Source organism: Penicillium coprophilum, assembly GCF_028826855.1.
Source record: "Penicillium coprophilum strain IBT 35676 chromosome Unknown utg000004l_segment0_segment0, whole genome shotgun sequence".
NCBI classification, from domain to species: Eukaryota; Fungi; Ascomycota; class Eurotiomycetes; order Eurotiales; family Aspergillaceae; genus Penicillium; species Penicillium coprophilum.
The window spans coordinates 8,265,320-8,280,627 of NW_026622723.1; the positions used below are offsets into that span (position 1 = coordinate 8,265,320).

The 15,308-nt window shown below is 49.1% G+C and overlaps 7 protein-coding genes across 7 annotated transcripts; 5 read left to right on the forward strand and 2 right to left on the reverse strand.

Moving 5' to 3' along the window:
- Positions 1-347: 347 nt before the first annotated feature.
- Positions 348-1,292, forward strand: N7500_007565 (uncharacterized protein; the record flags this gene model as incomplete). Its single annotated transcript, XM_056678709.1, has 3 exons — positions 348-489; positions 547-986; positions 1,038-1,292. 3 exons carry the CDS (start codon positions 348-350, stop codon positions 1,290-1,292), a joined length of 837 nt encoding a protein of 278 aa, XP_056533709.1.
- Positions 1,293-1,602: 310 nt separating this feature from the next.
- Positions 1,603-3,051, forward strand: N7500_007566 (uncharacterized protein; the record flags this gene model as incomplete). The annotated part of the gene is made up of 1 exon (XM_056678710.1): positions 1,603-3,051. The coding sequence occupies one exon, from the start codon at positions 1,603-1,605 to the stop codon at positions 3,049-3,051; it is 1,449 nt and encodes a 482-aa protein (XP_056533710.1).
- A 413-nt stretch (positions 3,052-3,464) lies between these two features.
- N7500_007567 (uncharacterized protein) lies at positions 3,465-3,809 on the forward strand (the record flags this gene model as incomplete). The annotated part of the gene is made up of 1 exon (XM_056678711.1): positions 3,465-3,809. The coding sequence occupies one exon, from the start codon at positions 3,465-3,467 to the stop codon at positions 3,807-3,809; it is 345 nt and encodes a 114-aa protein (XP_056533711.1).
- Positions 3,810-4,377: 568 nt separating this feature from the next.
- N7500_007568 (beta-glucosidase) lies at positions 4,378-7,091 on the reverse strand (the record flags this gene model as incomplete). Its single annotated transcript, XM_056678712.1, has 4 exons — positions 4,378-5,248; positions 5,296-6,682; positions 6,739-6,976; positions 7,035-7,091. The coding sequence occupies 4 exons, from the start codon at positions 7,089-7,091 to the stop codon at positions 4,378-4,380; spliced, it is 2,553 nt and encodes an 850-aa protein (XP_056533712.1).
- Positions 7,092-8,859: 1,768 nt separating this feature from the next.
- On the reverse strand, positions 8,860-9,671 carry N7500_007569 (bZIP transcription factor; the record flags this gene model as incomplete). The annotated part of the gene is made up of 2 exons (XM_056678713.1): positions 8,860-9,591; positions 9,648-9,671. The coding sequence occupies 2 exons, from the start codon at positions 9,669-9,671 to the stop codon at positions 8,860-8,862; spliced, it is 756 nt and encodes a 251-aa protein (XP_056533713.1).
- Positions 9,672-10,684: 1,013 nt separating this feature from the next.
- On the forward strand, positions 10,685-11,524 carry N7500_007570 (uncharacterized protein; the record flags this gene model as incomplete). The annotated part of the gene is made up of 3 exons (XM_056678714.1): positions 10,685-11,219; positions 11,275-11,356; positions 11,410-11,524. 3 exons carry the CDS (start codon positions 10,685-10,687, stop codon positions 11,522-11,524), a joined length of 732 nt encoding a protein of 243 aa, XP_056533714.1.
- Positions 11,525-12,370: 846 nt separating this feature from the next.
- On the forward strand, positions 12,371-15,177 carry N7500_007571 (Zn(II)2Cys6 transcription factor; the record flags this gene model as incomplete). Its single annotated transcript, XM_056678715.1, has 2 exons — positions 12,371-14,040; positions 14,103-15,177. The coding sequence occupies 2 exons, from the start codon at positions 12,371-12,373 to the stop codon at positions 15,175-15,177; spliced, it is 2,745 nt and encodes a 914-aa protein (XP_056533715.1).
- Positions 15,178-15,308: the final 131 nt, after the last annotated feature.

Below are 15,308 nucleotides of genomic sequence, written 5' to 3' on the forward strand. Positions count from 1 at the left end.
TATGGATGTCTTTTGGTATGTCTTTTGGTATGTCTTTTCGTATGCCTTTCGTGTGTGCCTTTTCGTGTCTTTCGTATGTCTTGAATGTCATTGTAGATAATTCCCTCCCCCTCTGTTATAGCTATAAAGATACAATCTACTTTCGGGGCGTTTATACATGTGCAGGAATAAGTTCAACAGTCCGATTGTCAACCTTGGAAAGGTTCCAAGGCTCCGTTTCCTAAAAGGGAAAGTACACTGAGTCATATGAAGCACGTTTGCTTCCGAGATCGAAGTTCCATCTCTTCAGTTAGTCAACTTTATCGGCTTGGCTTTTTTCAATGTATTCACTTGCACTCTCGCCTACAATGATTGAAGAAGACTGTGCAATTATCAAGACAACCAAGGGACATCAACGGGTAGTGAAGGCCTTTGGCCTCTCACCTACTAGGTGGTGGAATAAGAGGCAACTCAACGCAAAAAAGACCTGGAGCATCCCAGACCATCTCGGTAAGTTCTAGCTAATTGTCCACATGTTTAATATCTTGCTTGCTAATAACTAATAAGCGTACCTGTGGGACGATCTTGATTTAATCACCGCTCGGGAGAGTGTCGCACATCCGTTGTTCCCAATGAGAATAGAATCACTTCTCCTCGCGCTGCTCGCAGATAAGATCAAGAAAGAGTCACTTCATCCTGACGGGCCCCTAGACTCGCCCCACTGGAGCTTTCGGAAGCGGATGTTCACGCCGGGAATGACAGACGACCAAAGTCTAGCTCCAGTGAATATCATCGACTACGTTTTGTGGTATGGCCACTGCTGGGAGCTCGAAACAAACATGATTGTGATGAAGACTAAGAGTCCGGTGCGTCGGAGCTGGGCTCTACTTCAAAATATGTCGAATATTCACCATTCTCGCAAACTAGCAGGAAGAAACGCAGTTATCTACGGTGTCATGACTGACGGGTTGAAATGGGTGTTCATACATCTAAGTAACACAAGTCGGGTGAGTCCTCGAGGGAAGCTAGGGAAATTTGTTCACTCACACCTTATTTAGTATACAACCAAGGTATTTTCTTGGGATGACGAGCGAGACCGGATCATTGCCCAGACTCAGGATATAATCGATCAGGCAGTCGCTCTTCACAGAAAGATACTATCACGCTCGTCTCTACCTACACCTACTGTTCACCAATCTAGTCGATGTCAACTCAAAGAGATTTCTGCTCCATGCAATGGCTCTGATGATGAGAATGGTCGTTTAATTGAGGAAAATACCTATGAGATGGATATGGGACCCTTGGCTTGGTAAATTACTGGAAATCCAAGTTTGATATGTACGGCGGGCACGTTGGACAATGGGAATGTTTGTATTCTCTGATAGCCAGTGATATCTCTACAGTAACTAAATATCGCAGTTCTTTCCTTTGCTTGCTTGTTTCGCAGTCTCAGAGTTTCTGGTCTACATAGCATATTGTGCCTGAGGCATAAAGTCCATGCAAACGCGTTAAACATACCTGCATTGGTGTCCAATCACATGATGTCCACACCGACAGGCTCTAGGTCAACAGTACGTACTCTTCCTTTCTGCCATGCTCGCTCAACATAGAAACTTCATCTAGATGTCTATCGCAACACTCCCGACGGAGCTTGTATGGAACATCTGTGGCCATCTGGAGCTGCGTGACTGGATTGCGTTTCGAACCACCTGCCTCGGAGTGTACACGAAGTCGCTGGATGCTTTTGCGGACCGATATTGTAAAAGTATCGGCTTGATTCTCACTAGTCACAGTCTTCGTCGATTGGAACAGCTCGCTGCAAATAATTGCTTCCGAACACGAGTTCAAGAGCTATGGGTCGTACCGTCCTTGTTTGGGGGCTTTTATGAGATGGATATTGATTCCTTCGAGTCCTGCACCACTTCACATAGAGACAGGCTGCCTATTGCCCAGATCAATACGCGGCACACTGCATATCAGGCTTTTGTGGCAGATCATCTCAGCATCATCGAATCCGATACTCTTAACAAGGTCCTCAAAGAATGTATGGCACGATTTGAGAACCTTACTGTTATTAGAATGCAACATAACGACTCCGAGTATTTCTGGAACTCAGATTCAATTGCAAAGGATGAGTTCAGGTGTCTCGGTTGGCGCGACGTAAAACGCCAGCTTGGATTCAATCCATTCGGATTGAATATCAGAAAACCCATACACAACCTCTGGAGGAGCAGAGCGAAGGACCACGCTATAGCTTTCTCAGCTCTTCTAGAGGGTGCAGTTGCCTCAAACAGGAAACTCAAGAAATTAGACATATGCAACGATGAACATTGTGCCCTACCCTCTTCGGATATTACACTCAAACTCACACACAAATCCCTGCTCTTATCCCTGGAAGGATTAGAACACCTGCACCTCTGTATCTGTATCTGGGAGGTACATTCGGATGATTCTTCACTCAGATATCTCATCGATATCCCTATAATAGTTGCACCAAGCCTCAAAGTCCTAACATTCTCACAATGGGACCGGAATGGTGTAATGAACCCTCACTATTTTATCGACCTCTCCCAACGCGTCAACTTCACCCAGCTAGTTGAACTCGATCTTTACTGGATCGAAATCACCTATGATACCCTCAAGGCATTTTTACGCACCGCAATGCCGACTTTGAGGTCTCTTGCCCTGCAGTCCTTGAACTTGAGGGGTGTAGCCCCAATGGACACCGATAGTGGCCATCATCTATCAAGATGGGACTCTCCAGAGATGATTGAGGAGAGCAGTGCTGCTTGGCGACAGGTTTGGAATTTCCTCGGAGATGAATCCTTGCTGCGGTCTCTTTCCTTGAAACATCTCGGTTATCGAGGCCATCGTCTGCACTTGCGCGATAATTTGAGCAATCTCAGTGGGTCTTCAGAGCCGAATGGGCCGATAATTGCTATCTTTAATGCTGAGCGTGCTGGTGTTACCTTTAAGGAATGGGTCACTCAGCTACAGACAGGGCCACCACGGGGGCCGCGGATATGGTATGATAGCATGCCAGGGAAAGACTATACCGCACAGATGATTTAATCTGATATTCTCATGAGGAATTGCTACAATACTCACAGATTCAACGCATCCGAACTGTGGGCACAACTTTCACTCAACTCTCAAATATCCCGACATAATCATAAGCCTCGCACGGTCAATCCTTCCAGCAACAAACGCAAACCCTCTCCACCTACCTCAACTAAAAACAACTCCTAAACCTACCTCCTCTCACGAGCTTCACTTGCACCTTGACGAAATCAAAGCTCGTCGAATCAATATCAAACCCCTTCTGCTCTCCAAAAACCCAAAAGCTTCACTTCGCGAGCAACTCCCCGCTAAATTAATAACATCAAACCGGCCCTCTCCACCACCTGGACGTTCAAGTCTACATACTCATCAACCTCACCAGCCGCAATTTTTTCCCCCCAAAATATCCAATTGGCCGCAACAACATGAATACCCGCACACGCAGCAAGCTGCACAAGCAAACCACCAACCCCACCCTCACCAGCAACAACAACAACAACCACACGCTGATCCAACTGATAAGCATGCTGATAATCTTTGTCCTGATGACACTGTGGTTACGACAGCGCACGCCTGCCCGGAAGCGGAAGCGAAAGATCCGCATGCACAAAGAACGCCTCGTACGCCGTCTGCGCGCTGAGCGGCAATTCAATACCATTTCTTCACGCCCAAGACCCGCTGGTCTGTGTGCGACTTCGTCTGTTGTCGCGAGCGCGTATGAGGCCCGTGTTGAGACGCAGTCTGCGGAAGTCATGCCGAAGACGGTTTGAGGGGAATCGATGAACATGGGAATATGTTATTGCTATGCTTGAGAGGTCGTGGTCCTGGAATGTGTAGGGCTGGTGGTATGGGTCGGGCTATGTGAGCATTTCATGGATTATGGCTGTTGCTTTGATGTGGATTAGAAGTTGATTTGGATTTGGGACTGTGAGGGTTAGGATTGGGAATAGGGTGGTCGGGAGGACGGTGCTGGGTGGACTCGGATGGCTTGCGTGTTAGGGGTTTGTCGGGGTAGGGATTTGGGAGAGAACAATTTCAGAGGCAGATTGAATGGATGTCTGGCTTTTATGCCGGAGTTAAGCATGGTTTTACAGATAGGCACTTGCGTGCGGGATACAATAGATCAAGGCATCAGGAGTTCAGTTTTATGCTTCTATGAATAGATTGAATAAGAAATACTAATGGGTTTCATTAACCATCAAGGTAGTCATGGGAGGCATGTCTCGAGAGAAAAGGAAAATATGTGCAAAGCGCAATGCTGGCTGTACAACCTCAAGAAAATGATTCATGTGGACATGTGTATCCTCCCGGTTTCATTTCAGGGAAAAAGAAGAGCGTTTACTCGACCGAGGGCAAATCGGCCGAAAGAGGCAACTTGCGGGATGAGTTACCGACATACACCTTCTTTTGGGCGTCGGAGATTACCCAGTTCTGGGAGTCAACATCCCAGTTAGAGACGTCACGGCGGGTCAGAGTAGTGGTCCACTGGAGGGTCTGGCCAGGGGCAATAGTGACTCTGTCAAACTGACGCAGGACCTTCGACGGCTCATCATCGCCACCAAGGGAAACGTACAACTGGGGAACTTCGTCACCAGTCACGGACCCGGTGTTAGTGATAGTAGCGGTCACCTGGTAGAGGTCTTGAAACAGACCAGGATTGCCACCGGAGTTACCGCTAGCGGGGAGGAGGTCCTGAGGAGAGCCGTCAGTGGCATCCTCTGGAATGTAGTCCTTAGAGTCCATGCCATAGTCAGGGTCGCCGGACGACGCACGCAGGTCGGTCGAGTTCAACCACGGGTAAAGGTACTGGCGGACGCGCTTAATTCCTTCGGGGAACAGATTATCCGAAGCCTTGCCAGCTTCACCGAGAACGGGGGCTTTTTTGGTCTTCCCAGTGGTTGCTTGGTATTTGTTGTATTTAGGCGAGACAAGAGGAATGACCTTCAGGTCGGAGAAGGTAAAGTTGGTATAGCTCAACCCGTAACCGAACTCGTAAATGGGCTCCGTGTTATCCTTGTCAAAGCGGCGATAGTCAATGAAGACACCATCCTCGAAGTCGTCCTGAGGAGCATCCGCACCGTTGTTGGGCACTGTGAGGAGAGGAGGCCCGTAGTCCTTGCGAGCCTTGCCCCAGGTGAATGGAGTCTTACCACCGGGGTTGACACGGCCATACAGTACGTCCACCAGACTGCGGCCGCTCTCTCCTGGCCTGGCAAACCAGCCCAGACAATGGCGGTAATGTTGTCGTTGTCATACCAGTCACTAATCAGAACAGCGGATGTGCTGTGAATCACAACGATGGTGTTGTTGCAGTGTTGACTAGCAGTCTTGATCACCTCTTCGCCATTCTTCCACAGCGTCAGGTTCTTGCGGTCACCTTCGTTGCCATCAACGTTGATGAACCCCTCGCCAGAGTCGGCATTCACGAAAACCAGTGCAACATCAGCCTGAGCAGCCAGGGCGGCCATCTCCTTGAGGGCCCAGCTATCGGTCACAGCGAAGACGTTGGTCTGCCCGTTGCTGTATTCCAGGACTTCATTTTGGATGGCTTGCTCGGGTGTAATCAGATAAGGGAAATTGGCAGTTCCACTACCCCAGCCCATGGCCAAAGTTCCGTTGTCACAGCCACGGTCGTTGCACCCATTGGCGCCATAAGCATTAGAGCCCGCATCCTCTCCCAGAATAGCGATAAACTTCTCGTCATGGGTAAGAGGCAGTGCACGACCCTTGTTTTTGAGCAGGACAGTGCTGTCAGAGCCAATCTTGCGGATGATCTGGGCATGGTCACGCTGGACATTTACGCGCTCGTTGACCTTGCCCCAGCCCTCGCTGACCATAGCATGCTGGAAGTTGTATTCATCGCGTGTCCAGGAGCTGAAGTTGGGAGGGGTTCTGACGCGATCACGTCCAACCTTATAATAAGCAGCCATGATTCGGACAGCCATATCGTCGATGCGCCATTCTGGGACGGTGCCGTTTAGAACGGAGATGGTCAGGTTGGTACCCCAGTAGGAGTAAGGGCTACCCAGGTAGACATCACCGGGCATAGACATATCCAGACCGGCCAGAGCAGACCCAACACCGCTGTGGTGCGCACCCCAATCGCTCATAACAAAGCCCTGGAATCCCAGCTCGCCCTTGAGCAGCTTGTTGAGGGTGTAGCTGTTTCCGCAACCGTAACTGTTGTTGATCTGATTGTAGGAGCACATGACAGAGCCAACACCAGCACGGATGGAGTCCACGAAGGGCCAAAGATACAACTCGTGCATGGTTTTGTCGTCAATATTTGAGCTCAGACTCTGAGAGATGTTGTACCCGTATCCCTGAGCCTCGCCAGACTGACGGAAATGCTCCTGCTCATTTCCAATGAAATGCTTTGCACAAGCAATGACACCAGCATCCTGCATCCCCTTGATGGTTTCGGCCATCATCACACCAGTCAATACAGGGTCCGGCGAGAATCCTTCCCAGTTACGACCGCCCTCGGGGTACTTTCCCAGAGGGCCAGCAACAGGACCCAGCTGCACATCCACGCCCTTGTCGCGGTGCTCTTCTCCCATTGCCGTACCACGCTGGTAGGCAAGTCGCTTATCCCATGTCGCGGCAACATTGACACCAGAAGGGAAACCAGAGTTGTAATCACCTTTTCGAATTTCATTAGTTAAATAAACCAATTGTGTTCGGGGCGGGCAATCTTACTGAAGCGTATACCCAATGGCGAGTCCTGCATGCACATTCCCCACATCCCAAGTCGGGGAATGCTCCCAGTCTCACCAACACATCGCTCTTGCTCCCACCCGGTACCGGTTGTCAAGTTGACTTTCTCGGCCAATGTTAGGTTAGAGACAAATTCGACGGCGCGTATGTATGCATCAGACCACTCGCCCGCACCAGTCATCCATGGAGAGGGATAATATGGAGGAGAATAGGCCAGAGGCTATTTTGACGCGACGTTATTAGCAGTGATATAATTGATCGACTTGAATTGAACTCACATCTGCATTAACCACCGAAGCCGTTAGGCCGGCTACTTGTAGCCACCCGAACTTCATTGCTGTCAAAGTGCTGTGAAAGTGAGAGAAGAACTCACAGAGACAGCATGGAAAGAAATAGAGGTGTGAGGAAGGAACTAGCCACAGGAGAGGGAAATACATGGACCTTAAATGTTCGATTTCTCACAGGGGGAGCTAATATTTGTGCACGTACTCCATATAATATTTACTCCATAAAATGCAATAAATTGAGAAAGTGATCGACATTAAGGTATGCACTATCCTGATCATATTTACATCCTTTCCTATGATTGGCTATGGTTGATACTCACTGGAACTGGACTTTAGAGACACCTTGAAAAGGGGACACAAGGCACAGTATAAATAGTGGCTGGTAAGGGACACAGGGTGAGAAATCAACCCCCTTTCTGTGCTCTGGTCCACAAAGGTCATACCTCGACATAACCCACTCCTTACCTTGGGCCTGAATTCACTATAGATCGGCTATACTTCGGCTCACATTGCTACCTTACAACGCTCGTGCCTCTTCCCCGCTAATTCTAATTCTCCGTTGGATGTAGGTCTTGGATCTTGGACCTTTCAGCGTTCGGCTTCTTACTCCGTATGGGGGTATGTTGGGGTCTGCATACAGACTCACCTGATCTCGAGAGGCGACTTCCATTCTAATCTGGACGGGCCAATTTCTTGATCACCACTTCTCCTACCGAATGGGGAAAGCCTTCTCATCACATCACTCCGAGATGCAAAGACCTGGTCGCCCGTTCCTACAACACTGCACTATGTTGTATATAGCTAATAAAAAAAAAGATTCCATTTACTTTCGATCCAAGAATACGCTGTGTTCTAATAATATTGGGTCTATTTTCCCACACAGATACTATGGGATAAGCCATCCGCAGCTAAGCGTTTTCGTGGAGATCAGTGCGGGGGGAGGGATGCCGACTCTTACGGCTTTTGCGCGATTAATTGTCTACTTGGCCAAGCGCATTCTCCCGTGTTCTTTTCGGAGACTATTCATGTAGTGGAATGGTGCACTTCAAGGTGTTGCATACAAAATACTCCCTTAATACTCCCTTCACCGAGAGAAAGTTCCCCCACACTTGTGCCCCGGCATCGGACCAAACCCCCATATCCCCGGTTTTCTCGGCTTAGACCAAACTGCCAGTACGGAACACGCTGATCCCGGACGGGATGCACCGCCAGGCCATCTTTTCCTATTTTGCGGCTAATCATCGGTGCTAGAACTTAATAATCTTTCGTTTCAGGGCTTCCACCGGCTGGGGATTTGGCAGTCCAAGCAGTTTAGTTTGGGGGATCGGAGCGTTGAAGGCTTGTCCTTTTTGAATAGATTGGATTTAGAGAAGTATTTCTCATCGGTCATTTGTGGTTTGTGATGCAACAGGTAATCTGAGACATCTTGACGTCATTGGAATAGTGGATGCCATTCCTCTTGGTTATACTCTAGCTCGCAGAGCGTCGGACTCGGGACCTGCAATCGGGGATAATGTTGCCATTTCGCCGTCGGGGCGTGGGGTCCGGGGAAATATCCAGGCTTGGTGTGGTGGCCCCACATCTTAGGTGGGATGTCCAGGCACAGAATCGTCCCGCTGGGGCCCTAAGGCCGAGATGCCGTGGTACGGATCAAAGTACTCGTAATTTTCAAGGCTCGCTATTGCAGAAGAGAACAGGGTTGAAAGCGATTCTTGGTAGTAGTGTAGTCCTCGTTCTCATTTCCTCTGTTAAATGTCAAGGCGGCTGGAACTATCAACTATCCCAACCGAATGTGAATGCTAAACCAGTGCCAAAGTCAGACATCACTGCTGATATCGTCTAGCACTTGGAACAGAATGTGATTTTGCACTCTACAGCCTGTGCCATTTGCACCTCCTCGGAATCCAGACCAAATTTTTCGTCGAATCTCATCAACACCAATCCCTTTGGTGTTGTATTGATTGATCATTTCTTCTGCAATAGCACACAGCGTGGAATCAAGCACATCTTCGTCAGAGATCGTCTCTGGAATTTGTCTCTCGGACCGACATCCACACAAAGCCGGGTCTTCTTCTTGTGGAGTTTGCTTTGGTGGCTGATCTGATGGTTGCACCACTGTCGAGGCACATGCCCCACTGACCGCTGTTGGCAGTTCAGTTGTCACAGATCCCTCTTTGTAGACGTGAGGTACTACCATTGACGAATTCGATGTGCGAGTGGATCGACGTGATTGAGACAGAGTACTATTTCCCTCCGCTCGCTGGATAGCAGGGATGGCAACCTTCCGGCTAGTGTTTGCTCCCGTATCCACTTCCTGCAGATACTGCTGGACAGAAGCACTCGAAACTCCCAGTGATCCTAGCAGGTCTCTCAAATGCTTATTTTCAGCCTCGACTTTTTGCGTCGCCAGTCGATGCTCGATATCTTTTTGTTGGGCTTGTTCTTTGCATACTGCAAGACGCTGTTCTAACTCATTCACGTATTCCTGCTTCCGAGCTCGACTCTTGCGCTGGTTCTCACGCACCCGTGCGAGTCGCTCCACATTCTTCTATAGCAGTTAGGGGTCATGTATTGACTGCAACTACTTCAACGGATATGACTGACCTTCTGGTCTTTCGTTGAATCCATCAGTTGCGGACCCAGGGGTACGGGGCATGATCGGGTTCCCTATCAGTCGAGTTTTTCATACAAAGCGCTCATCGGATTGAATGGGAGATGACAAGCGTGGTGGCAGCCAGTTTGACACTGTCTTTGAATTTCGAGTTCGGAGAGAAGATGCATCATTGCTGTCTGACTTTTATGGCTGATATTTGGTGGTCACGTGGACGTAATTTTTCGAGCTGCCAGTAGCAACTACAATTTAGTTCCATACATGGTAAAATGAATGGAATAATTAATATGTTCAGGGGAGAGACTAGTACTCGGGATTCCAGTGGTGCCGAAAGAGGTACGGCTTTGTGTTGCTTTGCTAGTCTCCCCCTCCGACCAAGGCTTCTATAAAGTACTGGACCGCCCAAGGTATAGAGAGCAATGCCATGCTAAAAGCCATTTAGCTATTCAATGTTATCATGGATACTCAATTTACATATCAAGCCAGGAGTTTCTCAATCTGGGTTAACTTAATAGGCGTTTCAGGGCAACAAAAATCATACAGACTGGTGACAGTAGAATGAACAAATGTGATGCATATATTGTGTCTAGCTACCGTTGCCTACTCTCTCCATACAGAGTATCACAAAGAGAAATACTATTTGAGAAGTGACCACATAATTCTTGAGTATTCCTATAGGTAGGTACAAGCCGTTTGCTGAAACCTTGCAGGAACTATGTTCTGGCTAGGTACAGTAGCAGACAGAGTACCTAGGTATAGTACACAGGGAGCATTAATTCATTTAAAGCCCATCCGCCCATCTTGAGGAGAAGTTCACGGATTTATACAATCATTTTTCCAACCAAAGAGAGAGGCAAGCAAATATGTAGCCCTCGGATGCAGCCCGCAAACGATCGCCCTCAACGTCATTGGCCGTCAGTCGTGAGCTATATTCTTTTTCTGCTAATTCGCTCCTACTTTTTTCCCTCTCACAGTAAATATCATTATTGCATTCCACTCTCTCTCTTACTCACATTATCACAAGTTTATCATGATTTCTACGCGACACCATCCTAGCGAATTCCCCTCGCTCGACACCGGGAAAGAGCTGTCCAAGCCACCAGCTACTACCAACGCCAATTCGCGCAAATGGACCCATACACCTGCCGCGGCGCTGACAATCTGGCTCGTCATTTCAGTTCCCTTGGTCATATGGGACACAGGCTATGTATTGTTGCGACCGCATACTATGCCCGGTGGAAGTCTACACTCTCCGATCTGGACACCTTACGCCCTGTACGGAGAGGTTGACTATATCTACGGCTGGCCCGCCTTCAATGCGCGCAATGGCTTTACTGCTGCTCAAACTATCATGAATATTTTCGAGACTATCGGTTATATATCCTACCTCTGGATTGTCTACCACTATGGGTCGACGATTAGAAGAGCCGGGTCGCAAAAGATCACCAAAGGATTCACCTGGTTGCTGAAGGGAGAGAAGGTGGTCGCTGGGCGCATCGGTGCGATCGCGCTCCTGGTCGCTTATACCGCTTCTGTCATGACTCTGAGCAAGACTATCCTTTACTGTAAGCTGCAATATTTGCCTAAGCGTTGTGTATTGGTTTATAACTCGATAAATAGGGCTCAACGAGATCTTCTCCGGCTTCGAGAACATCGGTCACAACGACCCGCTCACTCTCTTCCTCTGTTGGATCCTCCCTAAGTGAGTTCGGCCTATTATATTTCCACACGAAATTCGAAACTAATGTTACTAAGTGGTATGTGGCTCGTGTTCCCTAGCTACAACATCTATATCCTCGGAGGTGAGATTTTGAACTCGCTTGAGCTCGCAACACCGCGCCAGAAGGTTGGACGCCCAAAATCCACATAGGATCTGTCGCGCAAACTAGGGAGTAGATTGCGTACAGAAATTCGACATTTGCAATGACCATAGCGAGTGTGCTTGAGAAAAATTCGGATCACTTCGGCCTATCTTTCGGTAGGTGGCATTTAAAGGTGGCTAGTATAAGAGAAGGGAAAAAAGCATCTTTTTCTGTAATGCACTCGAGATGATCGATGAATATCTTATTGTGTTGGCCATTCAGAGCAAGCATTACTCGGGCAGGTAGCTGTATGCTAGTCCTAGTCTTCTGTCAAGCTTCCGATGTGCCAGCCCAGATGCTAACTCGGCTGTCCTACTGTCATACGCGTTCGGGTCCAGTCCAAGAACGTCAGACATACTGCGAGTATATCCATGAATTTATGATGTGTGATTTTTATCGCACGAGGGCGAGATCGTAGATATATTTCTGGACCTAGAGCTAGTATACGAGAATAGTATAGGAGCTCGGGGGGATATACGGTTGGAGCAAAGACTCCAGGCATGTGAATTCAAATCGATTGCGTACTTTCTTCTGCTTCAAAAGTTTACTCCAAGCTACAAAAGACTTCCCATATACAACATAGGTTATGGTGGAGTCTCCGTAATATGGGCGGCGTCAATGGCTGAATCATTGCCAAGCCATTCGCCGCTGAACCTTTCCCCATATTCGGGGTCCTGCAATTTATTTTCTCTTCAATACAGCCTCTTGTTCGCTCATCTCACTTTCTCGGTATATTCCACTCCAAATATACATCCCCCACGACGAACTCGGCTTCCATCTTGGGAGCAACTTCTTTGTTCCCGCCCGTGCCGAAGGATGCTTCGGGCCTGGGTCCTGGGGTATCTGCACCCGTCATGAACCAACCCGATTCCGACAAATCGCCATCGAAAACCCCTGGTGTCAGCTTTGATCTAGGCCAGGAGGAGGCAGCAGCTCTCGACGACTTCGATACGCAAAGCCATGCCAGCTCCCGTGATCCCGGTAGCGCACAAACAGCGGACCCCGCGCTAGGCCCAGACAACGGGACACTAGACCAACGAGACGACGGCCAGTCCAATCTTGAACCTCTGAACGACGACGATAAACCGGCTTGGAGCGAGATGAAGACCAAGGCTGGAAAGGAGCGGAAGCGCCTGCCGCTGGCATGCATCGCATGCCGCCGCAAGAAAATCCGCTGCTCGGGCGAAAAGCCTGCCTGCAAACATTGTACGCGCTCGAGAATTCCGTGTGTGTATAAAGTAACTACACGGAAGGCGGCGCCGCGCACGGATTATATGGCTATGTTGGACAAGCGACTGAAGAGGATGGAAGATCGCGTAATTAAGACAATACCCAAGGAGGAGACGAGAGATATGGTCTCTATTGGGAGATCGGTTGTCAAGCCTTCCGCCTCGGTCCAGCCGTCAAAATCACAGAAGAAACGAAGCGCGGAAGAGGCATTTGCAGCAGAAATGGAGGAATGGACTCGTGGGGATGTCCGCCCACCACAAGAGACGTTCCCAACGAATCGTGAAACCAAACCCACCGATGGAACTGGCCTTCTCACCGAGGGAGCCGAATTCTTACCATCATTGGAGATACAAGAGCATCTTGCAGAGGTGTTCTTTGATTGTGTCTATGGGCAGTCATATCTCTTATTACACAAACCCAGCTTTATGCGAAGGCTTAAAGCAGGCTCAATTCCCCCTGTCTTAATTCTTGCTGTCTGTGCTGTATCTGCACGATTTTCCACACACCCTCAGCTCAACTCCGATCCGCCATTCTTGCGTGGAGAGAACTGGGCTAATCCCGCTGCGGCCATCGCTCTGAGCCGGCACGACGAACCAAACATTACTATCCTTACGGTCTTTTTACTTCTTGGTCTTCACGAGTTTGGGACCTGTCACGGTGGACGAAGTTGGTCATATGGAGGCCAGGCATTACGAATGGCCTACGCGTTGCAGCTCCATCAGGAACTTGATCAGGATCCAGTACTCAGTCAGAAGAATGGCAACGGCTCACAGCTGAGCTTTACTGATCAAGAAATTCGACGCCGCACCATGTGGGCATGTTTCTTGATGGATCGATATAACTCTTCCGGAAGTCAGCGGCCCCCTATTGGGAATGAAAAATTCTTACAAATACAGCTTCCTATCAAGGAAACTCACTTCCAGATGGAGATACCTGGTCCAACAGAAGATCTTGACGGCGATGTCATTAATCCCGTACTTGAAGATGCGGGCCAGCTATTTAATGCTAAAGAGAACATGGGTGTCTCGGCATACATTATCCGTGCTATCATCATATGGGGGCGCATCGTTGACTACCTGAATCTGGGTGGGAAAAGAAAGGACTCACATCCACTTTGGCATCCACAGTCAGGATACATGCAGCTTAAGCGGCAAATTGAGGAATTCTCTGCGTCTCTTCCGGCACCTTTGACCTTCACCTACGAAAATCTTCAAATCCATGCATCAGAGAAGATTGCAAATCAGTTCATTTTCCTCCACATCATCACACACCAGAACATGCTGTTTCTCAATCAGTTCGCTATTCCCTTGTCTCCAGGGGGCGACCGCCAAGAGATATGCCTAAGTCATTTCTCAGTAATGCAGGCCGAGCCGCAGTGGAGGCTGCGCATCACATATCAGTGCTATTTGATCGAGCTTCGGCCTATCCCCTCACTGTCCCTTTTGCTGGTTACTGCGCTTACTCGGCAAGTACAGTTCACATCTGGGGGATCTTCTCGAAGAACGTACAGCTAGAGGCACGCTCAAAAGAGAACCTCCGGCATACCTATCGCTATCTCAATAAAATGAAAAAGTACTGGGGAATGTTCCATTATATGGTTGAGAGTGCCAAGGATCGGTATCGCCTGTTCGCTGATGCAGCTATAAAGGGCTCTGTGGCAACTGATGGCGCATCGTTGGCACCAATGTTTCAATATGGTGACTGGTTCGACAAATATCCCCATGGAGTGTCAAGAGTACACTGGGAGGGACCCGAAACGCGACACAAAGAAACGGGCGAAGACGCAGTCATGGGCCAGAAACCCGACCTCCAGAGCGTGGAAGATTTCTTTGCCGGCCTTTCCCCCACTCCGCAGCCAGTTCAACCCCGCAAGTCCCGACCTCGCAAGAACAGCAAGCTATCAAATGGAGCACCGGGTATGGACCAGACTTCACCGCAGTCTGTGATGGAAGCCATTATAGGAAACGCCCCCGGTGGCCCAGACAGTGCATTCCCACAGCCATCCATGTTCCAGCAATCCCGGCCAATGCCATTCGGTCAACCACCTTTCGACTTCGGTATCCCACCAGACCAATTACCGCAACTAGATCGGCAATTTGTCTACGGTTCATTTGCTGACTTCGATCCCGCCTCATTCGATCCAAACAATCCTCCTATCCCACCGCTCAACGGCGTCGAAACTCAACCCCCAGATCAAACACTGTTCACTGGCCACATGGACCCAAGCGCCCCTGCGGGAATGGGCGAGTTCTACCAGCCCAGCGCATGGTTCCTGCCCTTTAATCTTGATCCTGTTGGCGGCGGAAACGCACCATCACAAGCTCCGCCCCCGGCTTCCATGCCTGGGGGAAACAATGGTGACGGCACGTCATCTGGGATCCCTTCTGTGGATATGTCGGGCTTTGGGGGTGCCGGAGGCATGTCTTTCTAAGCGCATATGATCTTTCTTGGTTCAAATGGTTCGAATATGAAACCCTCGTAGCTGTGATCGGGTCGGGTATTATTCATCGGCTGCTTTCTCAATGACAGCTACGTGGTGTTTCAGTTTTCTTTACAATTATT